The 27,260-nt window shown below is 40.1% G+C and overlaps 1 protein-coding gene across 4 annotated transcripts in view; it reads left to right on the top strand.

Moving 5' to 3' along the window:
- The window catches only part of dgkd (diacylglycerol kinase delta), a 139,159-nt gene that overhangs the window by 21,342 nt on the left and 90,557 nt on the right, over window positions 1-27,260 (top strand). For all 4 annotated transcript variants that reach the window (XM_080185423.1, XM_080185422.1, XM_080185421.1 and 1 more), the window contains exons 2-3: window positions 8,779-8,889; window positions 16,672-16,752. In XM_080185423.1, the coding sequence (XP_080041549.1) occupies window positions 8,779-8,889; window positions 16,672-16,752 (192 nt within the window). The remainder of the gene's footprint in view (window positions 1-8,778; window positions 8,890-16,671; window positions 16,753-27,260) is intronic.

Raw genomic sequence — 27,260 nt, 5'->3', positions numbered from 1 at the left:
GTAGGGTGTGTCCATGAAAGATGAACAAGACAAACCAGGAAATTATAGGCTGGAAAGTCTTATCTCAATTGTTTGTAAACATTTAGAATACAGGATAAAGTTAGTGGAAAAACAGTTGGAAAAGCTTGGCTGATTCACAGGGTCAAAGCTGAGATTTCTTTTGTTTTCCACATACAGAATGACAAGAATTTGGGTATAAATGCAAAAGGAATAGAGGATCAAAGTTTGATGATGATTTCAAAGTCATCGGAATAGCAAACTGTGAGGAAGGGGGAGGAGGACAACAGGTTAACAGATAGATGATGGATGCAGTTCAATATGAGTACAAACAGTAAAAGGGAATGTACCCTGAATCATATAATTCTTATTGAAGTGGAGAAAAAGATTGAGGAATGCACTGATCAAAATGTATTGAAACACATAGAGAGGTTACAGGTTTTGCACAGGGCATTGAATCTGACAGTGTGGAAGTTAATTTGTTGATTGAGTCACAATCAGGTAATAGGTGCACTTCTGCACCTCATCAGAGGGGTGATATTTGAGTTATGGGAATGATAGAGCAATTATACCATCCTAGAATGATACTAGGAATGAGAAACTTGTTCTGAAGTAAGGGTTTATAAAAAAGAGGCTTCTTTTTTGGAGCAATGAAGGTTAAGGGTGAGTCTAATCGAGATTTTCAAACTGTGAAAGATTACACTGATTGGTAAGTTGGTTACAAGCTACAATTTGTATTTATATCTCACCTTTAATGGAATGAAACATCACAAGGCATTTCAAAGAGGCTTTATAAAACAAAATATGACACCAAGCCACATAAGGAAATTTAGGGCAGTTGACCAAAAACTTGGCCAAAGAAGCAGGTTTTAACAACTGTCTTCAAGGAGCAAAGTGAGGCAGAGAGGTTTAGGAAGGGAGTCAATGGCTTGGAGGCCAGGCAGTTGAAAGCACAGCTGTCAAGAATACAGTGATGCGAAACGGATGATCAAGAGACTGGGAAAAGAGGAGCGCAAATATCTCAAAGGGTTGTAGGACCAGAGGAGATTCCAGAAATAGGGAGGGGCCAGGTAATGGAAGAAGTTGAAAAAGGATGAGAATTTTAAAATTGAGGTGTTGTTTAACCGGGAGCCAGTGTAGTTTAACGAACACAAGGGTAATGGTATTCGTTAGGACACAGGCAACAGAACTTGGATGATCTCGTGCTTTGAAAGTGTAGAATGTGGGAGATAAGGCAGGAATGTGTCAAGTCTGGAGACAATAAAGTTATAGATGAGACTTTCACCAGCACAAGAGCTGCAGCACGGGTAGAGAAAGCAATTGTTATTGAGGTAAAAATAGGTGGTTTTGGTAATAGTGCAGCTATGTGGTTAAAAGGTCATGTCAGGGTCAGATGTTCGAACCATCTGGTTCAGTTGCCAGAGGGAGGGCATGGTCAGAAAATAACAAATGATTATGAATGTGGATGATGATTAGAAGGGCAAGGGGAGAAATTATAAGATTTTTTTCATGGACTGTTATTTAAACATGGAATATTGGAAAGGATCTATAGCACCTTTCAGGACTTGAGAATCTCCCTAAGTGCTTTGCATCCAATGAGTTGCTATTGAATGCTTTATCGCAAGCAGCTATTGAACTAGAGGCTATAACATTTGAAAGAAGATTGGCTATGTATTTGAAATAAATATGAAAGGGTATGAAGAAAGACTAGCTAAATTATATTGAATCATTTGAAAATCTCAGACTTTTCAGCACATTAGAAAGTAAAATTAGCACCAAGGACGACTCTCCTTGAGGAAATAAAGCAGGCGAAACAAGTTATTGTATCAGTCTGCAGGGGAAAGTAAAAGTACTTCAAAATGGCATCTTAACAAATGCTTGGGCTATCCCAAGGCACTTTATATTCATTTTTCACATGAATCTAGTGTTACTATGTAGGCAAATTTGGCAGATCCCACAAACGTACTTTGAGGCAAAGAAAGAGTTGACTTTTTTTGTGATGTTAGCCAGGCTCTTCTGCAAGTAGTACATGGGGTTTGTGCACTTGCACCTAAACAAGGAGTCAGGACCTCTGTTTAATGTTTGATCCGAAAATTGACACAAATGCAGGTTTTGCAGTCACCGTCGGCTATAATCCAACTGGTCAGTGGTTCTCTGATACAACCTTCAGCACTGGACTATGCAGTTGGATTATGCTATTGGAGGACTTAAAGGCAAAACTTTACTTTCTAATGTGCTGAGAAGTCTGAGATTTTCTATTGATTTGATGTAATTTAGCTAGTCTTTCTTCATTCCCTTTCATATTTATTTCACAGTTTTACAGTCACCATAGACTGTAATCCAATTGGTCAGTGGTTCTCTGATACAACCTTCAGTATTGAACTATGCAATCCAGCTTCTGAAGCAAAATAAAATCAATTCTCCAGGGGAACTGGGGCGTATAGTGGTTTAGACACTTGCCTTTCACCTCTGAAGCCCAGATTTCCATTCAGCCGGAAAGATGGCAGTAAAACTTCCTGTGTCTGCTGGCTTTCCATATCTGATTTAAATTAGCTTAAGAGTCTTGGTTCGCACAAGGCTGCCGAAATTAATCCTTAGTTGATGCTAACTAATTGGCATCTGACTCGGAGAAGTCACAGGATGGCTATTGGGTAGTGGTAAAATGTGATAAAAAATTCTCAAGTAAAAGGTGGCCTTTTCAAGGTTGGACTGCAGGATGTGGTAACAGAGAAGAGGAGTTTCACTCTGGCTCTGCAGCATGCTGGTCTACCTCATGCTGATAAAGGGAAAGAGGTCCATTTCCCAGCACTATTTTTGCCTTGTGCTCATTTTTTTCGTCTTTAAGGGAAGCAAAAGACTGAAATATAGTGATAAAAACAGAAAAATCTGGAAATACTCAGCTGGTCAGACAGCATCTGTAGAAAGAGAAACAGTGTTAATATTTCAGGCTGATGGTCTGTCAACAGAACTGGAAAAAGTTAGAGATGTAATAGGTTTTGAGCAAGGAATGGATGCAGCAAGGGCAAAGTCTGTATTCGGGTGGAAAATAGTATTTCCAGCATCCATAGCGTTATCTTTTACTACCGAAATCTAGAACTTGTTTAGTCAATGCAAGTATGCGGGCACCATCTTCTGTAATGACTCTCACAATCATTGTTGCCTACACAAGAGACCTTGAGTTGTCGCATTTATTTTGAACTGATAATGTGCATTTGTGAAAAACAGTTATACCATGTTTTCTGTGTTACTCAGAACAACATAGAAAAAAATGTATGCCAAGAAACCTAATTTTGCTCAATTGCTTCAAGCCATTCAGAGGATTACGCTAAACCAGTTTGTTTCATTTCAACTTTGCTTTGAATTAAAGATTGAGTAAAGGATATGCTAAGAAAGTTGATGGATGGGGTTGGCCTGTTATAAAAATGGGCTTAACAATCTTTTCCGTTTTTAAAATATCCTGCGTTTCTCTCTGTTGGATAGCATGTACGGTTTCAACCTGTCATAAATTAGAAGAATGACAGATTAAGATTAACATTTTGGCATCCAGTGTTGTCTGCACAGATGGAACCCAGCTGAGCGCAGAGAAAACAGAATCTTGCTCTTCTGTAACAATCTATTTTCACTGACAGAATACTGCACAAAATTAAAAACTTCAACCCAGTGCCTCCTTTGAATCAGACGCAGAAGATTGCTTTCTGGGTCTGGATATGACCAGGGTCCTTGGCTTCCTCCTACCTGCAGCCCAACTGTGCATTCTATTGAAGGACAATCTCTTCCCTTACTGCCCACCCACCCCCTGTTAATAAGGCATTGCGGATAAATTGTAAAGAAGATGTAAAGAATTTTGAGACTCTCCTCTTCCAACCAATAATGTTTGTGCTCACCCTGAGTTATATATTGGATGGGGTCATCTTATATTATTCTTGCGGTAGCTCCATTTAAGCATATCTGGATACACGGATGCTGGCACATTCCAGCTGAATGCTTATTTTGATGTCCTTCAAAGCAGATACCAGCTTAGCCAGACTGAAACTTTCTATACATACCAAAAATCCTCTCTTACCATTGAAAAGACTACATTCCCATCAGCATTCTATATATAGATAAAAATAGCAGCCCGCAGAGTTAAGTATTTTGCTTAATTTAGAAAATGTGGACCTACATCAAAAACTCAGCTGTATTAACTTTTTCAATGAATATAAAAAGGCAGAAATAGTGACTAGCTGAACAGGCAAATCCCTTGGTCTGTTGGAAGAAGAGTGAACCATTTTATTGTGTGCAGAACTCCAGTGTGATGCAATGCAGGCACTTCCTAGGAGGTTGTGGACAGGAAGGATGGTGAAGGCAGCTGATCTCCAGTGTTGCAAGGCAAGCTGCTAGTTTATAATAATTGGTGTCTACTTTGGTCTACCAGGGATCCAGTGTAAATCCTCTCAACCGCTTCTACATTTAAAATTGGGAAACCTGGAGGAAACTGGTGTTCAGGGCTCAGCTATTTCATAACTCTCAATTAGCAGAGTCATACTTAAGACTTCTGGCAGAGAAGGAGATTTATTGCCAACAGTCTGTTTAAAGAAATGCTGTCTGTTAGGCCCCCTCACAATTAAGTCTATGTACTGTTAAGGTATTTGGTATTTTTCTTTTTAAGTTCTTTGTATAGTCATCACATATTCCTAATGAAATCATAGGATGATTTCATTAGGAATATGCAACTTGGAATGATGGATTGGAATTACATGCAAGACTCAGGCTATTTGCCAAAATTGGTATAAATGTTCACTCAATAATGTTGCATTATCTTGTTGTCTATATCAAAAGAGAACTCATTCCAACATGTAGCACTCAGTTCCCTGTATAACTGTCAGATGTATATCTTCTGTAAATGCCATAGTTAGGTACGTAAGTGGTTGCAGTAAATGTAGAATCTTACACCAGAATGTAGGAGAGGACCTTCCTGTTCTATACCGTAAAACTGTTGTAAGTAATTTGTAAATCATCAGCAAATTATGGAAATTTCACTGAAATTTCAGGTAATGCTGTCTGCACAGCAGCCATAATATCAAGCCAGCTCCCTCATATTGCCAAGCTCAGTAACTCCTTCCATTCAGTGCTCTGTGTTCCAGCTACCGTTTCTCTGAGGATTCCACTGCCAAAGTTACAGTGGCTGATCAGAACCACCTGCAGAGATTCTGAATTTTTAAACCATATGATATTAATCTGTAGAACATAGCACAAGAAAAAAAATGTATTGGTAGACAGATTAGTGAAACCATAAATAAGACAAATAAGATGTTGGGATATATAGTTCATCAGATAAAGCAGAAATCACAGGAAATGATACGGAGTCTACTCAGGGATTCGGTTACCTGCATCTAAAGACAACTGATCACCATATTTGCAAGACGGACATGAGAATACTGGAAAAGGTTCTCTAAAGGGCTACTTATTTGATACCTGGTACTGGACAGCTGAGCTACAAGAGAGACTACAGAACTGAGAGTTTACTTCTAATAAAGAAGATTCAGAGATGGTTTATAAGGGTTTTCTGGATCCTTAAAGACATCAATAAGTTGACTCCTGAGAATCAGCTTACCGCGGAGTTGCAGGAAGGGAACGGGACAGAACAGATAAAACTGTTACGCAGGGCAGGTGGCGAATATTCAGGATAGTCTGCACAGGGCTGTGATTGAAGCTGGTAACAACAGTGATCTGAACAAGGAGTTGGAATATTAGGTAGAGAACTTCATCTTCTTTGTTTTGAATTACAGGGCCAGTGAGATGAACCAAAATAGCTCTTTCGGAAACTGTACGTTCCTGTGTTTCTATGAAAAATGTAGCCTTGCCAGTTGGTCGGGTGTGAAGCAGTAAGGTCAACTCAGTGCCAAAGAAGAAAGCTGAGTTTGTGTCATTTCAGGACAATAGTTTGTTCACAATTAGAATATTACGTTCAGAACCAAGCATCCCTGTATAGAAAGAACATTAAAACACAAAGACTGTTCAGCAAAAATTAACTAGGATAATGCCAGAGATGGGCAGCTTTAATTCAGGAGAAACTTGTGATACTGGGACTGTTTATATTGATTCACACAGGGCAAAGAGGAAATTTGACAGGGGTTTAAAGTTATGAAAAGTTTTGATAAGTGACAAAAGATCATTGATTTAAAATTGTCAGAAAGAGCACAGAGAGAGGTGGAAGAAATTTTCTTTCACATTTTCTCCTTCGATCATGCCATTGAAAATGGTTGACAGTAACAACTGCAACTTTTAAGGAAAACCACAAAAATATTTGAAACATGGGAAGGTCCGAGGCTATGGCTAGAGTGCCAGTAGGTTTAGTTTGGATTTGCTCTAGCAGAGCAGTGGAACAGAAGTGATTGGCTTAATGATCTTGTGTGCTGTAAAGTCCGTCTATCTGGTTCAGCTTGAGGAGGTTGATAGAGCTGGACCTTATCTGAAGTGCTGTGAGAACAAACCAGGATAGTTTTTCTTATATGGAGCTAAAGAAAATTAAGGTCTGTCCAAATCTTCATGTCACACAGCACAGATATGGTGTCCATTGGTGGAGGAGGGGAAAATTGGATGTATGAAAACTGACCATATGCTTGCACATAATCTCTTCATAGGGATAGCATATAGAATTGCAGAATGACCTAGCAGGCAAAGAAACCATTAGCCGATCACACATGTGTCAAACCTTTAAAATTATCCAACTGACTCCAGTCTGCTATGGTTTAAAAACATCATTAATTTCTCAACACATTACCATCATCCTCTTGAGATTATGAAGAGCACGATAGAATTAAAAAAACTTTGATAAGAAACAATTTTTGTTGATATAATTGGTGTCAGTGTCTTTGGGCTGGGTAGGGGGCAATCAGCCAAGATTGCCCCCATTACCCTGTAATTTGTTTTGCCTCCAATTATTTACTCAATTCTATTACAAGTGATGGCTAAGTGAATCGAGGATAGAACAGTGGGCATGTTATGGGATCTAATGGCATTGGAAGTTACAGATAGTTCTATGGCTTGGTAGGTATAGATGTGATCAGCGCAACTTGTGGGCCGAAGGGCCTGTTTGTGCTGTAGTGTTCTATGTTGCAGGTGATTGACAGGCATTGGAAGAGGAAATTTTTAAGAAGATGAAGTGACTAAATAGGCACTGATCAGAATGTAACCAAGAACGAGTAGTGTCATGATAGTGGAACAAAGGACTGATCAGGAGCTTTGAAAGTAATAAAGACGAGATTTGCCAGATGTGCAGGATATTGATGACTCAAGGCTGAGAAGTTAACGTATTTTGTAATGCATATATAAAACACTATGGGCTTTCCCACTGGCTTCCCTGGTTGCCATCCACCCTCCAGTATCTCATTCAAGAGATTTCTCAACGTACATTGTTGGCCATTAAGTAGAGTACTAGCAGCCTATTCAGTGCATAGAGCATCGCAACTGAGCCTAGCTCTGTTTCCATCAAAGTCCACACGTGCACTTTTCAGCAGGAATCATGAGATAATCAGGATCATAAAACCTGGCTGATTTCCCCCTACCCAACCCAAAGACACTGAGGCCAATTATATCAACCAAACATGTTTCTTATCCAAGTTTTTTTTAACCAGTTGCACTTCTTATCACCATTAGAGGATGATGGCAATGCATTGAAAAATCAATTATTTTTATAAACCACAGGCTTTAACTGCAGTATATATGCGCTGGTGGATCTGTCATATTACAGAATTTCCACAACATGATCAGAACTTGAAACAAAAAGGGAGGTCACGCAACCAGCCATCGAACCTGGGTAGTGCTAACTTTAAAACTGCAGCTACCTACTTTAATCTCAATTTGCTGCACCTCATGCCAGTCCTTCCACATTCTTCCTTTTCAAATACTTAAGTCAATTTCAAAGGTGTAATCTATCATTGCTATGGCTCACTCCTAAAGAGGTAGGGATAAAAATGCACAGAAGTTAATGTTACTTTCATAAAGATTCTTATTAAGTCCACTCATGGTTTGCTGTGTGTAGCTCTGGTCACCATATATTAAGAAACAAGAATATGGGGGCTGTGAAGGATGTGGTTATCAGAAAAGGCTGGGGCTCTTTTCTTTAGAAAAAGGAAGGCTGAACAGTGAGTGATCTAATGGAGGTTGTTAAGTTTATCAAAAGATTTAATAAGTTGTTCACCTAAAGAATGTGTAACATACTACAATATAGAATAATTGAGGGGAATAGATAGATGCATTTAAGGAGAAACACATGAAGGAGCAAGAAATAGAATATTTGATAGGACTACCTGAGACAGGGTGGAAGGAGGCTTATGTGGAGCATAAATGCAGATTTGAAGCTTTTGGGTAAATAGTCTCTGTGTTCTTTGGACATTATATGACTACAATTGAATTGTGGGAAAATGCTCATCATTGTAATGCAACAAATTACATTTTTATAGCGCCATTAATATTGTAAACACATCCCAAACTAATTCGTAGAAGTGATTATCAGATCAAATTTGACATTGAGCTACATTAGGAGGTATTAGGACTAATGAGCAAAAACTTGATATAAGAGGCAGATTTAACAGTATGATTGTCTTAATAGTTATTCTGGTTAACATTTTTATTTCCTAAATTGTGGTTGGAAGAGAGGTTGGGGGGAATATACAGTATTCCTGTTCTATGTTCTGTGTTTCCATGTGTAAAGTTTCTGTCTAAAGGTGTGCACTGTGCCTATGTTCTGCTTCCATCTTCTGTGCCTTCAGTTCTAAATGGAGTTTTCATTCCCCACAGGCTATTATAAAAGAAGGTCTTCTGATGAAACAGACAAGTTCATTTCAACGTTGGAAGAAAAGATATTTCAAGCTCCGGGGAAGGACATTGTATTATGCAAAGAATGCAAAGGTGATTTTTTACTTCATGCAGTGTATCAGCTGCAGTTATATAAGGGAACCTGTGATGTTTGCCTGCCTGAGAATTCACAGTGTGGCTGACAAGATAACATGATGTAATAACAAAAAGTGCTTTTTGGACTGTCTGTATCTTTTTTGCTGTAATTCAGTTGTCAGCTCAGCCAGTGTGACCACATGACTTATATCCTGGAATTCAGCAATAGACCGGTGAAAGCTTGGGTTATTTTTTGTTTTCGAGCATCATTGATTATAGTTAAATTCTACACTCACTTGGCCTTTGACATTTCACTCATCTTTCACAGTTCAAGACCTAGTCACACAGGAGTGCAAAGGATGGGAAAAGCAGTCTATTCAGCCACTCCAGTATCTCAAAATATATCTGACGATAGCTGTCATACCTCTGTTAAACCTTCCTCCAAGTACTTAGCTGTCATTGTAGAAATAATTCTTAAAGGGCTGAGTATGCCAACAAATAAGTTTGCAAACCCAAATATTATTCAGTCTGGTATATTAATGAAGGTTAGTGAGGAAGGAGTGGTGAGAAACTGTATCAAAAGACTAGAAGGTGGAAAAAGGTAGGATGAGAAAGAGATATGCCAAGCAACTATCAGTTGGTTAGTTTCACCTTAGTAGGAAAATGACTAGAGGCCATGATTAGAGATAATATAACTAAATACATTGTAGGGTATGGCCTAACCATGATCACAAACACAGACTTGTGATTGTTTGACTAATTTGTTGAATGTTTTGAAAGCACAATATGCTGAGTTCTGCAGGTACGATGACCCGAACATTCACTGAAATAGTTCTGATACTGGAGAAAACCAGCCTAAGCCCTTGACGCAAGTGGACTCAAAAAAAAATGCTGGAGGAATGATCACAATCATGGCTAGAGGTGGATTTTAAAGAGTGTCTTGAAGAAGTGAGGAGGTGCATAGAATATATAATCCCTACAGTACAGAAGGAGGCCATTTAGTCCATCGAGCCTGCACCAACAACAATCCCACCCAGGCCCTATCCCTGTAACCCCTTGTGTTTACCTTGCTATTTCCCCACTGAGGGACAACTTATCGTGGCCAATCAACCTAAGCCACACATTGTCGGACTATGGGAGGAAACCAAAGCACCCAGAGAAAATCCATGCACAGAGAGAATGTGCAAACTCCACACACTCACCCAGAATTGAACCTGGGTCCCTGGTGTTGTGAAGCAGTAGTGCTAACCACTGTGTTACTTTGCCACCCAAAGGCAGAAAGGCATCAAAAGGAGATCTAAGGTGTGCTGCTTTGATGGCAGAAAGTATGAGCATCAGAGTGAAAGAAGAGGATGCACAAGAAATTAGAGTCAAGGGAATGGGAAGATAGAAAGAGACCATGCCTGCAAGGTACTTAGATACAAGAGTGCAAAATCTGTCAACAGATGAGCGGTAGAAAGCATTTTGGATGGCAATCCTTTGTTAGAACATAAATCTATCTTTCCTCTTTGAGCTGCTAACTGATTTGTGCATTCCAACATTCACAGCTCTTCTTTTTATCTCCAGTTTTATGGAGAGTCTGCTTAATCTGAGAAAAACGGATTAGTTTGTAGGAATCTGAATCTAAGCTATGGCTCAGTGGGTAATAGTCCTGCTTCGGAGTCAGAAGTTTGTAGGTTCAAGCCTCACTTCAGAGAGTTGTACACGAAAGTCTAAGCTTGCACTTCAAGGCAGAACTGAGGGAGCGCCACATGGTCAGAGGTGCAGTCTTTTACACTCACCATCTGATGTCCCAGACTGCTCCATCATCATTCCTGAGTATGTCATGTTTCATTGGAAGAATAGACCCGCCAGAGGTGGTCACACAGTGACATAGAATTGAGAGGGAGTTGCCATGGGAGTCCTCAACATTGACTCCAGATTCCATAAAGTATCATGGCATCAGATTGTACATGGCAAAGAACGTTTCTGCTGATTAACACTTACTGATGAATCAGTGATCCTCCATGTTGAACACTACTTAGAAGAATTACTGGGGGTAGAATGGGCCCAGGACATAAGAACATAAGAAATAGGAGCGGGAGTAGGCCATCTAGCCCTTCGAGCCTGCCCCGCCATTCAGTAAGATCATGGCTGATCTGAAGTGGATCAGTTCCACTTTACCGCTTTCTCCCCATAACCCTTAATTCCCTTGTCTATCAAAAACCTATCTACCCGTGACTTAAATATATTTAGCGAGGTAGCCTCCACCACTTCAACGGGCAGAGAATTCCAGAAATTCACCACCCTTTGAGTGAAGAAGTTCCTCCTCAACTCTGATCTAAACTGCTCCCCCCTTATCTTGAGGTTGTGCCCTCTAGCCCTGCTATCCTTTCTAAGCGGGAAGAATCTCTCTACCTCTACCCTATCCATCCCCTTCATTATCTTATACGTCTCTATAAGATCCCCCTCATCTTTCTAAACTCCAATGAGAACAGACCCAGTCTATTTAGTCTCTCTTCATAGTCCAACCCCATCATCTCCAGTATCAACCTAGTGAACCTCATCTGCACTCCCTCCAAGGCCAATATATCCTTCCGCAAGTGCGGCGACCAAAACTGCACACAGTACTCCAGCTGCAGCCTCACCAGTACCCTGTGCAGTTGCAGCAAGACCTCCCTACTTTTATATTCTAACACCCCTCGCTATAAAGGCCAACATTCCATTCGCCTTCTTGATCATCTGCTGCACCTGCAGACTGGGTTTTTGCGACTCGTGCACAAGGACCCCCAGGTCCCCCTGCACCATAGCATGCTGCAGCTTTTCGCCTTTTAAATAATAATCCCTCCTACTATTATTTCTTCCATAGTCTCTGTGTGGAACTCAACTTCCATAATCCAGAGTGGCTCACTTATACCAGAACTGATCAAGTGTAGAGAAAAGTAAAGTTTATTTATTAGTCATAAGCAGACTTACATTAACACTGTAATGAAGTTACTCTGAAAATCCCCTGGTCGTCACATTCCGGTGCCTGTTTGGATACACGGAGAATTTAGCATGGTCAATGCACCTAACCAACACGTCTTTTAGACTGTGGGACGAAACTGGAGAAACCCATGCAGACGTGGAGAGAATATGCAAACTCTACACGGGCAGCAACCCAAGCCGGGAATCGAACCTGGGTGCCTGGCACTGTGAGGCAGCAGTGCTAACCACTGTGCCACCATGCCACCCCACTTAAGGACTTATCTGCCAGACTGGGCTAGCTGCAGGTGATGAAAGAATAAACAAGAGGGAAAAGCTTACTTGGCCTTGGTCTCACCAACCTATATCTCGCAGATCCAAGGCATTATTAGTAAGAGTGACCGCTGCACAGTCATTGTGGAAATGAAATCCATTCTTCACACTGAGGGTACTCCATTGTGTTGTGTGGCACTATCAAATGGGATAGGTTTTGGAAGCTCAAAACTGGGCATCCACGAAGCATTGTCAGTCATCAGTGACAGCAGCAGAATTGTATTCAACCAGAATTTGTAATCTCATGGTTCAAAATATCTTTCACTAGTATTACTATCAAGCCAGGAGATCAACCCTGGTTCAATGAAGAATGCAGAAGGGAATGCCAGGGAGCAGCATTAGATATACTAGAAATGAGGTGCCAACGTGCTGAAGCTACAAAAGAGGACCATACCTATGATAAACAGCGGAAACATGTGTGATAGACAGAGCTAAGTGATCTTACAACCAACAGATTATCATAGCACATCAGTCATGTATGGTGAAAAATTTAAGAACTAAGCAGAGAAGATCCCATAAATATCCCAATGCTTAATGATGAGGGGAGTCTATCATGTCCAAACGTGGATAAAAAAGCTGAATTCCGGGAGGAAGGTAAGAGTAATTGCCCTTGACATTAAAGCAGTATGTGACTAAGAGTGGCATCATGGAGCCCTAACAAAGTTGAAGTCAATAGGAACCAAGAGGTAATCCCTCCACTGGTTGGAGTCATACCTACCAGAAAGGAAGATTGTCTTTGTTGTTGGAGGTCAGACATCTCAGTCCCAGGAGATTGTTACAGGAGTTCCTCGGGATAGTGCCTTAGGCCAAACCATCTTGAGCTATTTCATCAATGCCCTTTCTTCCATCATAAGATCAGAAATAGGGATGTTCACTGCTGACTAAATGGTTATTTAGTACCACTCATAATTCATGAAGCAGTCTGTGTCCATTTGCAGCAAGCCCCAGACAGCATTCAGGATTGGATTGACAACTAAGAATTACCATCTGTGCCAAGCAATGACCATCTCCAACACCAGAGAATCTAACCATCTCTTACTGACATTCATCCATTACTATAGCTAAATTCCCCACTATCAACATCCTGGGGTTACCATTGACCAGATACTTAACTGGATCAGCCAAATAAGCACTATGGCTGCAAAAACAGATCAAAGGTTGGGAATTTTGTATTTTGTAACTCTCCTCGCTAAATATTTTTAAGACGCAGGTTGATGGGTTTTTGATAGGAGAGGGGATTAAGGGTTATGGGGAGAGGGCGGGAAAGTGGAACTGAGCAGCGACAGATCAGCCATGATCTTATTGAATGGCGGGGCAGGCTCGAAGGGCTGGATGGCCTACTCCTGCTCCTATTTCTTATGTTCTTATGTTCTCCTTTCTCCCTTAGGCCTGTTCACCAAGGCAAAAAGTCAGGAGTGTGATGAAATTATCTCCACTTGCCTGGATAAGTACAGTTCCAACAATATTCAAGAAATGCAAAATTATCCAGGACAAAGTAGCCCACTTTGTTAACACCATTTCTACCACCTTCAACATTCCTTCCAACCCTGTTCCCCCATCACCAGGGCACAATGGCAAGAGTGTATACCATCTATAAGCTGCACTGTCACAACTCACCATGGCTCATTCAGCAGCATCTTCTGAACCCACAACATGTACCACTACAAACAAGGGCAGCGAACACATGGCAACACTACTACCTGTTAGTGCCCCTCTGGGCCACACTTCATTCTGACTTAGAACATTATCACCATCCCTCTGCTGTCAAAGTGTCAAAATTTTGGACATACCTTCCAACAGCACTGTGGGTGTACCTACATCGGAAGGCTGGAGGGGTTCAATAAGGCAGCTCACCGCCACCTTCTCAGTGGCAATGAAGGATTAACAACATATATTGGCCCTGCCAGCCTGCTCATATTGCATGAAAAATTTTTAAAAAGATGTTATCCCCAATGGTTTGATAGATTTGTACTGCCCTTGTGACACAAGATCCTAGAATTCTCATCCAAACAGAACGGCCTTGATTCTGAGACTGCACCTTTAATATGGGTGTGCTCAAGAATTTGTGACAGCTGTTTTGAGCTTGTTTATTTAACCAATGCTAATGTCATGTACAGGTCTTGGTTAAATATGTCATGTGGCCAAATCAGGTCTTGCCAAATTTCATGAATTCAGATGAGGCTTCACCTAATGGTTAATCTCACCAGTAAAAACATGTCTCCAGACAACCTGCTGTTGTTTTTGGTGCATTATCAACTTTTTTTGGCCTTGGGAGAATATTGATGGTCATTTTATGATCATCATTGAAGATTATTTGGGTCCCCAATGCTGCTTTTTGCACTATCATTGCATTTGTGGTCGAAAATTGGTGGACAATAAATAAGTAACTGGAGGAAGAGGCTGCATAAATATCCCACAGATAAATTTATGTGATATGTGATATATATATCACAGATGCCAGCAAAAATTGCACTTTAAACCTGATTGAAATCTATCAATAAGGTATCCTACTCGGCAAGATGCCCACCACTGTAACTGAGCTCATACATGGAAGATTGGGAACGTACTTTATGGACATGAAAGTTCACTGTGCTTTTCACTAATTGTGTTTAATTGGTGGTGGACATTAACTGGTAATTCCTTTGAATCACTATCGGTCAAAACACACTGAAACTGTGGTTGTTGTGTTCAGAAGTATATGCAATGTGTAACTCTGAAAATAAATATAAAAATGGGTAAAAGATTGACTCCAGTTCAGTCCTTGCCAATTGACTTTCTGGAGAAGAACACTGTATTTGCCCTGTTCATCAATTTCTCTTATGGCTTGTTCCTTCCATTTATCACATCCTGGTTTATTAATGCATTCCATAGTTTTTCTGAAAGTCTCTCCTCCCCTGCTGAAACACAGATTGGATGCTGCCATCCAGTTCCTTAGCCATTTTTCAGATGTGAACCTAGAATGTTAGCAGCCTGTCCACTATGAAGAAGGGGATTGGGGGAGTAGAATCATGACCAAACCGAATCTTGTTCTCATTTGATATCTACATATTGTACTTTCCAACAGGGACCACTGAGTAGTGATTTGAAGCAGGATGTAGAGCTGAAGTTTGCTAAGGATAACTGGAATGTCCCACTCTGGACCCAGATGACATAAGCTAACCCAGCACAAGCTGGGGATCAAACCTGGTGTCTTGCTCAGTTATATAGCTTGGTTAACTGTGGGCACTGAGCCATTTAAGGAGTTCTAATTTGCATAAACCTTATTTTAACACAGAGGATCACTTGGGAATGGAGTTGTTGAGGAGATGAAAATTTGTTCTATTTTATCTGTCGTGGCCACACTTCTTGAGATTCTTGTTTTGTCCTCTTATGTTCTGCTTTAATTGTCCCCTCTTTGGTCCGTTTGGTTGACATTTTGCCTTGGCACTACTTTGGAGTTCACCAGTAAGTGTGCATCATAATCTGATTTTATACAAATGTGTTGCAAATAGATGGCTTGCCTGAAGGGCTATTGCAGCTGACAACATTATGGAGATTATGGCGTTAAAGTAAATGAGCTCACTATATTGGCATTGTGCTTTTGTCACTCCCCAACCAAATACGGTGCAGTGTGCAGTATTTTGAAAATCTCTAACATAAAACTATTTATGGCACTTACTAACACATTCTTACTGATGTTTTGAGTGCATTAAAATAATTCAACTTTTCAGAATCCCTTCTAACATATCTACTCTGAACCACTAGTGTTGAATCTGTTGTTCACACTGTTAAAATCTGCAGTCATGAGAAATGCTTAAAGGCTGACATTTACTGGAAAATTCCCTTCTGACTATTTAGTGCCATCTACAAATTCACACGGTATAAATTTAGCTTTCCAGCTCCCAGGGCCAAAGGCCCCAGTCACTTGGCAGCTATCTAAAAACAAACAAGAATGTAGTGTACTCAAGCAGGAAGCGCTTGAGAGGAAGAGTGCTCCAGCTCAAACCCTCTGATTCTCATACCCAGCCCAGAGAGATGTAGGATAGCCCTCTTATTATGATATCTGATACAGGGGACAATCCTTATTTATCATGATAACCCTTGCATTATATTCAGCACAGCAGAATTCTCCTTCCATTGAGACTATCTACAAGGTGGTGTAGCATTTATTCCTTTCCCCTTGGACCTCGCTGTGAGGACACAACCCCACCCATTACACCTTTATAATATGGATATTGGGTTATACCTTTCCATTGATCATATTTATGGGATAATACTGCCCCACTACTCTGACATTTAGAGGATTGTGGTCCTTCCCTGTTTCTCCCCGCAATTGATCTCCCCATAAGATAAATGTGGAGTTGTACCCCTCCATTAATCTCTCAGTCGTATAACTGTTGGGTAATAACTCCCATTTATCTCTCAGCTGGAAGTGTGGGCTCATCCTACCTCATTGTAATGGGGTTTGGAGCCAATATTACTACTTTGGTCACTCTCACATGCAATGGTGCATTTTCAATGACAGACTTGTATTTTTTTTTGTAGTCCATCATATTTGATGAAGTGGATTTAACAGATGCCAGTGTCGCAGAATCCAGCACGAAAAATGTTAACAACAGTTTTACAGTGAGTAGCTCTGACACGAGTCGTATTTAGCAAGAATTTGATTGCATCCAATAATGTTACTGACAATGGTTGCATATTAATAATGAGCACAGGTAGCATGGATGTTTGATTATTTATCAGACAGTTTGTTAAGTAGTGACACAAATGGCAGCAGTTGAAATTTGTTTTAAATGTATTAATTGCATTGGCTGATTAAGTTCCATGCTGAAGAGGGACCTTGAATTTATGTAGTACCTATTAGGTCCCAGGATATACCAAAGCATTTCACATTTAAAGAATAACTTTTGAAGTGCAGCCACTGTTGCATTGTAGGCTGAGATGGGTTCAATTTTTATACAGGAAGGTCCTACAAATAGATAAGTAGATAAATTATCAGATAATCTATTTTAATGATGTTCGTTCAGACACAAAATGTTGGCAAGAACTGCTGCTGATTTGGCTTAAGTTCTTCAGCTAGAAGTTTACTTTAAATTCTGGATTAATTCTCTTTCTTGTCAAAGAGGTTGGATTTAATAAACTAGGATGTGGGGTAGGAAGATTACAAAGTTTGGCTGTAGTGAGTTGAGATTAGTGTAGAAAGGTTAGTGAGTTTGGCTGTAGTGAGTTGGGATATAGGGTAGAAGGATTATTGAGTTTGAGTGTAGTGAGTTGGGATTTATGGTAGACAGTTACTGAGTTTGGGTGTAGTGAGTTGGGATGTAAGGTAGATGGGTTACTGAGTTTGATTGTGGTGAGTTGGAATGTTGACAGGTTGTAGAGGTTGGTGTAGCGAGCTGAGATGTTGGGGTAGAGGGGTTACAGATGTTGGGTGTCGTAAGTTAGGGTGAAGTGTAGAGGGTTACGGAGGTTGGTGTAGTGAGCTGAGATGTAGGATAGAGGGGTTACAGAGTTTGGACAAAGTGAGTTGGGATGTAGGGTTGAGGAGTTAGAAGTTGGGTGTAGTGAGTTGGGATGTAGACAGATTACAGAGGTTGGTGTAGTGAGCTGAGTTATAGGGTAGAGGGGTTACAGATGTTGAGTGTAGTGAGCTGGGATGAAGGGTAGAGGGTTACAGATGTTGAGTATAGTGAGCTGAGATTTAGGGCAGAGGGTTACATAGTTTGGGTGAAGTGAGTTGGGATGTAGGGTAGATTGGTTACAGAGGTTGGTGTAGTGAGCTGGGAATCAGAGTAGTGGGATTACAAAGTTACATTGGAGAAAGAGGTCCTGGAGAAATTTGGGGATTTTGAATTCACTTGCTTGAAACCAGTAAACTAACCAAATAATATAAAAGATTTGCATATTTGAAAGGTGGAAATTCTGAACCAGTTGGAATTTGTTATGATTGAGTGCTCGATAAAAGGGGATATTTGAGAAGCTGGGTCTGCAACCTTTCATCAGGATTTTAGTAAGATTAAAGTGGATAAATGCAGACAGAAATTGACAGTTTTGGTGATAGAATGTTGGTTTGAAGCTCAGCTCCTATTCAAGGAGTTTTGGCATCGTAAGTCACCTTACTCAAACAGATAAAGATGGAAATGCAATTCCAGGCAAAAGTGCAGATGTTTAACAGGAAACAAATAATATGGTTTCAGTCTTCCTGGTGCCAATATCAGAAATATCTGACCAGATTTAAGTACAAGAAATACTAAAGACTGGTTTCTTTTTCCTGTTGTTGCTAATTGCCTCTGCTGTTAGACAATGTCCTGGACTTCATTTTGGATGAAGTGACAATGCAGCAACAGGAAGGTCAAACTGTTCCTCAGCATTTCTTATACCGTGATCTAACCAGAATTTCCAGTCTGATATTAATTCTTAGGAAGTCTCCCGACTCTGACTGTATTTTCCAGGAAACTCAACTTTATTTGGGATTTCATAACAGATGTAGTGGAATTATTTGCTGTTCAGACATTTCCTGGTTTCCATCTTTTCCAACATGGTCTTTCATTAGGCAAGTGTCAGAAAATCTGTGCCTTTTGATGTTGTTTCCATTCAAATGTGACAGCCTGTATAGACTTGTCTGCTGTTAATTGTATATTAAATGTGCTTAATTGAGTGCTGGTGATCGGCATTAACTGTGTTTTCATTTGAGCATATATAAAGAGGTACTTATTGAAACTGTAGCATGGTGGAGGTAGGAGGTGTAAACTTGCAACATTTAACTCGGTAAATAAATGTAGAAGATTGACTCCAATACAGCCATTCACCAGATAAAAGGTAAAATTAACAATCCCCTGTGAGCAATCCTTAATCACACTATTTTGGTGCTTCTTATCAAACTGACTAAATTTTGGGAACTTATGGATATAAAACAGAAGTAAGGCAAGAAATGAAAAGCTAGTAATTTGATTACACACACAGGGCAGTGTGTGATTGATTCCGATCCTGCAAGCAAATTGGCTTACATGTATCAATCTAAACAACTGAGGTGAATGCATCTGTGTCCCAATCTTTGCTTAGATTAGTGACATGGTGCAGAGGTGAACACTGGCAGTATTGTCCAAATAATCAAGCTGCTATAACATTGAAATGGGAGTCAGGCTGTTGCCCAAGCCATTCTACCCCATGGGCTTGAATAACTTGAGCATTTTAAAGCACACTTTTGCCCTTTAGAACAAAATCATCCAGCTCACACTCCCCCTCCCCCACAAACAGTTCTTTGCTGACCAAATTGACGTAGCTTTCAGTTAATGCCAGACATTGAAAGAAGTATCCGGTGAATAGCACCAATTATACCAACTGCCACACGCTTGTTTTATTACCTGGGACATCCAGACTTCTAATCACAGAGACAAGTTTCATGAGTTTCTATTACAGGAGAACACAAACTATCCCATTGTTGAGGGGTTCAGAATATTTGCGGTCTACACTAATGCAGAAATCACCAGCCCAGTTGGAACAGAATCGAAGATAAACATATTGAGCAATGAAAAACTATATGGCTTGGGTTTCTCCAGGCATTTCCTTTGCTGTTACTTGCTGTCAACAATTATCCACCAAGGTTTGAAGTGTCAGTGCAGCAGGTTTCTTTGCACTGTTGGAAGGCAACCACTTGGAATTGCTTAGGTGCTTTCATTGAGCACTATGGCCTGCTTCAAAGTGGCTATAATGTTTCTGACCAAAACTTTTTCACTTTTCTTAGTTGGCTTTATTGTCTGAAACTTTCAAATACTTGATACACATTTATTTTCTCTGAGTCCCTCTTAACCTGTCTTCTGATATGACAGAGCATTCAGTTGTATAAGTCTTCACCATGTTGAAAGGCACTCACTGCCAGCTCCTCCCCAAGTCACATGAACCATAGAACACTACCGTGCAGAAAGAGGCCCTTCGGCCCATCGAGTCTGCACCGACCACAATCCCACCCAGGCCCTACCCCCACATCCCTAAATATTTTACCCTCTAATCTCTCTAACCTAAGCATCTGAGGACACTAAGGGGCAATTTTAGCATTGCCAATCAACCTAACCTGCACATCTTTGGACTGTGGGAGGAAACCGGAGCACCCGGAGGAAACCCAGGCAGACACGAGGAGAATGTACAAACTCCACATAGACAGTGACCTGAGCCGGGAATCGAACCCAGGTGCCTGGAACCGTGAAGCAGCAGTGCTAACCGCTGTGCTACCGTGCTGCCCCTAGTGTGCTTAATGTCATTGTGCGACCACCAACACAACATTCAAGAGGCAGCCCTCCCATCACCTTTTCAGTTCAGGCAATATATGTGTCTTGCTGAGATGGCTCCTCTTCATTCCAATGTGCTTGAGATCTGCTCTATATATTTCTTGTGATTTTCTTCCTCACTCCCCTGTGATTGCTCTTCAGTATTCTCTGTCATAGAGATTGTTGTTGTTGCCAATGCTAGAAATCAGCACACGTCAATCCCCAGCTAAAATTAGACCAAGAGGAACAAAGAGGATGATTTAAGAGTCAGGATAACACAAGCCTTGGTACTGTAGTGAAAAGACTCATTTGTCTTTTGTACTGCGCAGTACTCATGAAGCCTTTCACTCCCTGTCAGCACTTGAATTGCTCTGCTTTCTTTCTTTTTTGGAGACACAGGCAAGCTGGCTACAGGCACACATAGTATGATACAGAGACTGAGTCAGTGGAATGGGAAATAGAACAGTGAAAATGAATCTTCACCTGACATTTTTGCTGCCTCTATATTTGCCATGGTAATGATATCTCTCACTCTCACAGCTACCTATTGTATATCCTGTCAGCTGAATTCATTGTGTAGCAAGAATTGCCATGACAAAATCAGACCTATTCAGGGCAGCAGAAGAAGAAGCAGGAGTAATTCTGATTTGGGAAAATTAAAGAGCTAAGAACCAACCAAACTGCCTGGGAAAGGAGTTCTGCTTTTTTTCCCCTCCTCCCTCCAGTCTCTGCCTGACACACTTTGTTCTATTCTCACTGATGAACTGCTCCATGCCTAAGTGGATCTTCTACACCATACTTGCTGGTTTCTGTCCTGGTCATGTCTACAAGTTCCCACCCCAAGTGCTGTGGCGTTCATAACTGGCTCTTACGAAGCAGTTGCCTCAGAAACCTTATTCCTCTATCCCATTGCTTATCCTGCGCCATATACTCAGCATTGTCTCCTATTCGGTTGTCCACCTTCTGCATGCCCACTATCTCCAGTCAGTCTTTTCTTAACCCTCTGATATCCCACTTCTTTGTGCCTTCTCACTTGTTCCAGTGAGTTCTCTAGTTGTCCATTTGTGCACATCCATTTGCAAAATGTCTTTTCACTATCAGAAAAGTTTTACTCCTCCGCGATTTCATTCTGGAAGAGCACATTGTCAGTCTGACAGTAGCATAGTTTACTGACAGCAGATCTTTTCTTAACAGTGAGACACCCCTACCAGTCTAGATTTATTACTCTGCCACTGTGATGCACTGCAGTGGTACTGTCATCTTGCCCTATTCCTCAAATTCCCTACTGTTCCATCACCTTTTCCAATGTTGTCCTCAGTCATTTTTTGATTTAGATAAATGACTATGCATCCATAGCAATTCAGAAGAGATAGCATTTATTCTCTTCATTGAAATTCTATCATTTCCCTGACTTAGTAGCAGACAGGCTGAAAAAAAAGTAACATTTGTTAATGGTGGAAGGAATTTTAGAGCAATGCGATATGATGTCCATATGTGTGTAAGCTGATTGTGTTCTTGTAGATGAGGCAGCACATTGACATTCAAAGCCAAAGTTATATAGAAAAAACTTTATTTTGTCCATCGTGTGCCGAACCTGGCCTTGGTATGTTCAATAGGGCAGCATTATGGAACCTATGCTCTGTGTCGAACCCAGACTGTACCTTTAATTCAGGATGGTTGCTGTAGTGTTGCGGCATAATAGGCTGCTCATTCACCCCTAAAATTCAACAAAAGTTTGAGCTCCTGATCTTATTTATATGGTTGGTTAGGTTTCAAGTATAGGTAAAAACCCATGTCAGGCTTTTGCAGCTTCTCAATGTAGCTATTAAAAAGAAAGGTATTGTGTTGAGCTGGGGTCATGGTGGGGACAATAATGAAAGTTTATGACAATGCAACAATTTTTTTATCCAAGTAGCAAACTAGCCCAGCCATGCTGTTAAGGGTTAAGCTTCAGTGTTCCAGGACTAGGATTTCCTGCTGTTTATGTTCCAACCTACTGGACATAAACTCACTTCCTCATGTCATCCTGTTGGTGTTGACCGGGATGTAGTTTGAGACAAGAGGCCATCAACTCAGACAGAAACTCTTCGACTTGAAGAGGACAGGTGGAGAGGAATTATTCCTTTGCAAGGTCACTAAACACAGTATATAGATGCAGCAGTTTCTAATGGATCATCTACTAAACTGTCACAGAAACCACTCGAAAGGGCAGGTGCATGATTAAACATAAAAATCCAAAAGCTCCTGGCTCATTCATTCATGAAAATGACATTTTGTTGCCTGGCTTCCCATTCAAAACGTTCAGTGACATGACATTATATTTGTATTGTAGATATAAAATAAATTACCACAAAGTTGTGACTTATCCATTTTAGTTTTTTTTTACTTTGTCTCTTTTTTACTCTTTACCATTTTTCCCTCTATTTCTCATTTTGGGTCTCATTTGACATTGAATTCATCCACTCTAACTTGGACTTCCTAGTACAAACCTTCTGTCTATTGCTCTCTCCTTGAATCCGATTGCTTTCGGGGGCAAGCAGTTGTACCTTACTCACGCAGAGTTCAGATAGCCTATAAAGGTCACCACGCAGTTTTCATCTCTCACTTCCGGCAAGTCATCATCAGCGTTAAATAGATAAGGTCAAATCTAACAGCGTGTGTCACAGAAATCTTTGGGCCACAATCTCATAATACAGACAATTGTACCCTAAACTATACAAAACGAAGAATGAAAAAGTGACAGTGCACCTGAAGACACTTGTCAAGCTGACCACTTCTGTTAGCATTCTGCAGTGAAGTTAAAATGTTTACGAAAGTAACAAGTTTGGAGATTAATTGATAAGTTTAAATTGAGCGTTTCTGGTTCCTAATATCATATTATCCCTTGAGTCACATATTTACTTTGCTTACCTTGCTATTCATATTCTGACAGGGTTGTGGAACCAGTAGTTCTTAGATTGCTATCCTTAAAGTTCTGATCTTCTGTTAGTCTCCTAAATTCCTTAAATGTCTATTGCAGAATCTCAATAACAGGCAAATCAGCCTTTTGCCTTGCGGAGTTAGTAATGAAGAATAATCAGTTTATAATTATAACTAAGCGGATGACGATATGAGGTTAGTAGAGATTTCTAGAAACATGTTGCTAAACCATAGGCCAATGCGTTATTTATAGGAGAACCATATAAACATTTGATCCAGAAGGTAACAAGCTGTGGGGAGAAAACAGAGCAGAGGGATTAGTTTTGGATTGATGTAGCAAAGAGCCCGCACAGACGATGATGAGTTGACTGGTACATTTACAAGCTTAGATGGATCACTTGTGTCCAATCCTATTCATCAACTCTGTTATAATATTTTGTTGTTCCTCCAAGATCAGGAAGTCTCCAATATGATATGGTGTCCATACACAGACACAGACACAAACTTATGAATTAGGAGTAAGCCATTCAGCCCCTTGAGCCTGCTGCACATTGAAAAAGGGCATGGTTGGTCTGATTGTAACCACTGGATAAAAGCAAATTATTGCAGATGCTGGAATCTAAAACCAAAAGGGAAAATGCTGGAAAATCTCAGCAGGTCTGGCAACACCTGTAAGGAGAGAAAAGAGCTGACCCTTTGACAAAGGGTCATCTGGACTCGAAACATCAGCTCTTTTCTCTCCTAACTGATTGTAACCATCCCTTACTTCCAATAACCTTTCACTCATTCCCTTGTTTATCAAGCTTCTGCTGATTTTTGATGGAGGGAACTCCTAAGACTCTCTACCTGCTGAGGGAAAAAGAATTCTCTTCATCTCAGTCTTAAATGGGCAACCCTTTAGTTTTAAACAATGACCCTGGTTCTAGATTCTCTCACAGAGGAAACATCATCTCCAAATCCAAACTGTTATGACTTCTCAGCATCTTAAAGGTTTCAATCAGGCTGCCTCTTACTTTTCCAAGCTACAGTGGATACAGGTCTGGCCTATGCAAATTTTCATAATTAGGCAACCACACCTATTCCTGGCATTAATCTAACAAACATTCTCTGAACTGCTTCTAATTCATTTACATCCTTCCTTAAATAAGAAGACCAGTACTGTACTCAATACTTTAGATGTGGGTTTTACCAGTGCCTGTTACAACAGAAACATAACCTCTCTACTTTCATACTCAATTCCCCTCAAAGTAAAAATCACATTCTATTATAAGCTCTCCTAATTACTTGCTATACTTGCACGAACGTCAAGCAATTCATGCAGAAGGACACCTAAATTCCACTGAATCTCAGCTTGCGATTTCTCACAATTAAGATAATATGTTTTTTTTATTCTTCCTTTCACATTTTCTCACTTTATACTCCATTTGCCAAGTCATTGCCCACCCACCTAAACTATCTTTATCCCTTTGCAACCTCCCTAGGCCCTTTTCATAACTCAATTTCCTAACTTAATTTGTATCTTCAGCAAATTTAGCAACCATGCCTTTATCCCTTCATCCAAATCATTTAAATAAATTGTAAAAAGCTGACGCCCCAACACCGGTCTCTCTACTTATCCTGCCAATCTGAAAAAGAACCCATTTATGTCCATCTTTGTTTCCTGGCAGCCAGACAATCTTCACTGTGAGCTTTTATTTATCGCAATAACTGTCAATGTTGCACTTTATCAAATGCCTTCTGAAATCTAAGTACAGTACAGACAGCAGTTCCCCTTTATCCACAGCATGTGACTTCTTCAAGAAATTGTAATCAATTCAATAAACATTTTTTCCCTTTCACAAAACTATGTGGACTCTGCATAGTTGCCTTGAATTTTTCTGTGTGCCCTGCTATAATATCTTTAAGAAGAGCTTCTGTCATTTTCAGTTTATGAGTACAGGCATGGAGTATAAAAGCAAGGAAATGATGCTTTTCATTTCTGTAGAGGTACCTTTACAAATCATTGGTCAGACTACATTTGGAATATCGTGTTCCATTCTGGGCACCTTATTTAAGGAACAATGTTAAATCCCTAGAGATAGTGCAAAGAAGATTTACTAGAATGGTATTAGAAATGAGAAATTTTAAATACAAGGAAAGATTAGAGAAATTGGGCTTATTCTCCCTTACGAAGAGTAGGTTGAGGTGACCTTACTGAGATGTTCAAAATTCTGCACAGTTTTGACAAAATAAAGAAAGGTATTCTGTTTCCACATGTTGATATGTCTGACTAGAAGTCACAATTTCAAGATGGTCAGCAAAAGAGTTAGGAGTGAGATGAAAGTGCTATTACGATTTGGAACACACTGCTGAGAAGAGTAGTGGAGGCTGATTCCATGGAAGATTTCAAAAAAGAGCTGGAAACGTATTTGAAAGTGATGAATTTAAAGAGTTACGGAGATAGGGCTGGAGGATGGGACTAGCTGGAGGGGGCAGCGGGTAGCTATTTCAGATGCTGGTGCAAACACGGTGGGCCGAATGACCTCTTTCTGCGCTGTAAGATTCTATGATTTTCCTTTGACAGAATTAACTGGCCTGCAGTTTCTTGCTTGTCTCCCTCCCTTTTTGAATAAAGGAGTTAATTCACTAATTTCTAATCTAATGGAACCTTCCCTGGGAATTTTAGAAAATTAAAACCAACGCATCAACTAACCACTTCCTTTAAGATGCCATGACGAAGTCTATCAAGATTTGTTAAGATGTGGATGTGCCGGCGTTGGACTGGGGTAAACACAGTAAAAAAAAACCTGGTGTTGTCAGACTTTTTACTACAAGATTTGTTAACCCATAATTCAACAGTTTGCTAAGTTCCATTTTCCTGGTGACTGTAATTTTCCCTAGTTCTTTCCTCCCTTCCAATCTTTGATTTACAGCTATTTCTGAGATGTCATTTATCCTGTGTAATGAAGACTGTTGCAAAATACCTGTTCAATTAATTTGCCAAATCCTTCACTTCCATTATTATTCCCATAGACACTGTCTGTAGGGCCAATAATTGTTAAAGGCAAGGTAAAGGTTTGTTTTGTTAACTCATTTCTTATTTGAATATCTATAGAAACTCTTACTATCTGTCTTTCTATTTCTAGCCACCTTTCTCTCATACTTGGATTTTTCCCTTCTTATTAATCTTTTGGTGTTTCTTTGCTGTTCTTTGTATTCTGTCTAGTCTTCTGAAGTGCCACCCATCCTTGTACAATTATATGCCTTTTCTTTAAGTTTGATGCCATACCTTTTTAGTTAACCGCCATGGTGGGGTCTGCCCTTTGATATTTTGCTTTCTAGTTGGAATGTATATATTCTGAGTATGCTGAAATATCTCTTTTAACATTTGCCATTGCATCTCTGTGGAACTATCCCTTAACCTCATTTGCCAGATCACTTTAGCTAGTTCTGCTTTCATACCCTCATAATTGCCCTATTTAAGTTTAAAATACTAATCTTGATCTACTCTTCTCTTCCTCAAACAAAATGTAAAATTCAATCACATTTTGATCACTGCTACTTAGAGGTGCCAGCACTATGAGATCATTAATTAACTCTGTCTTGTTTCTCACTACCAAGTCCAGTACAACCTGTTCTCTGGTTGGCTCCAGAATGTGAGCCATAACAACAGGATGAAGTGGATTGGAATTTGAATGTTCCAAGAAACTATCCTAAAAACACTCTGAGCTACTCATCTAGGCAACCTTTTCCCATCTGATTTATCTAGTCCATATGTAGATTGAATCACTCAAGATTATTGCTGTACCTTTCTGATAAGCTCCCATTGTTTCTTCCTTTTTATTCTGTCCTACCATGTGGTTACTGTTTGGAGGCCTGTACAACATTCCTTTATCTTTATCATTTATCATCCCTACTGAAACTCAATGTCTTGGTTTCCTGAACTTATGTCATCCCTCTCCATTGTAG

The sequence above is a fragment of the Carcharhinus amblyrhynchos genome, chromosome 3, assembly GCF_965287045.1.
Source record: "Carcharhinus amblyrhynchos chromosome 3, sCarAmb.v2.hapA, whole genome shotgun sequence".
In the NCBI taxonomy this organism is placed as follows: domain Eukaryota; kingdom Metazoa; phylum Chordata; class Chondrichthyes; order Carcharhiniformes; family Carcharhinidae; genus Carcharhinus; species Carcharhinus amblyrhynchos.
This window is presented reverse-complemented; position numbering and strand designations above follow the sequence as displayed.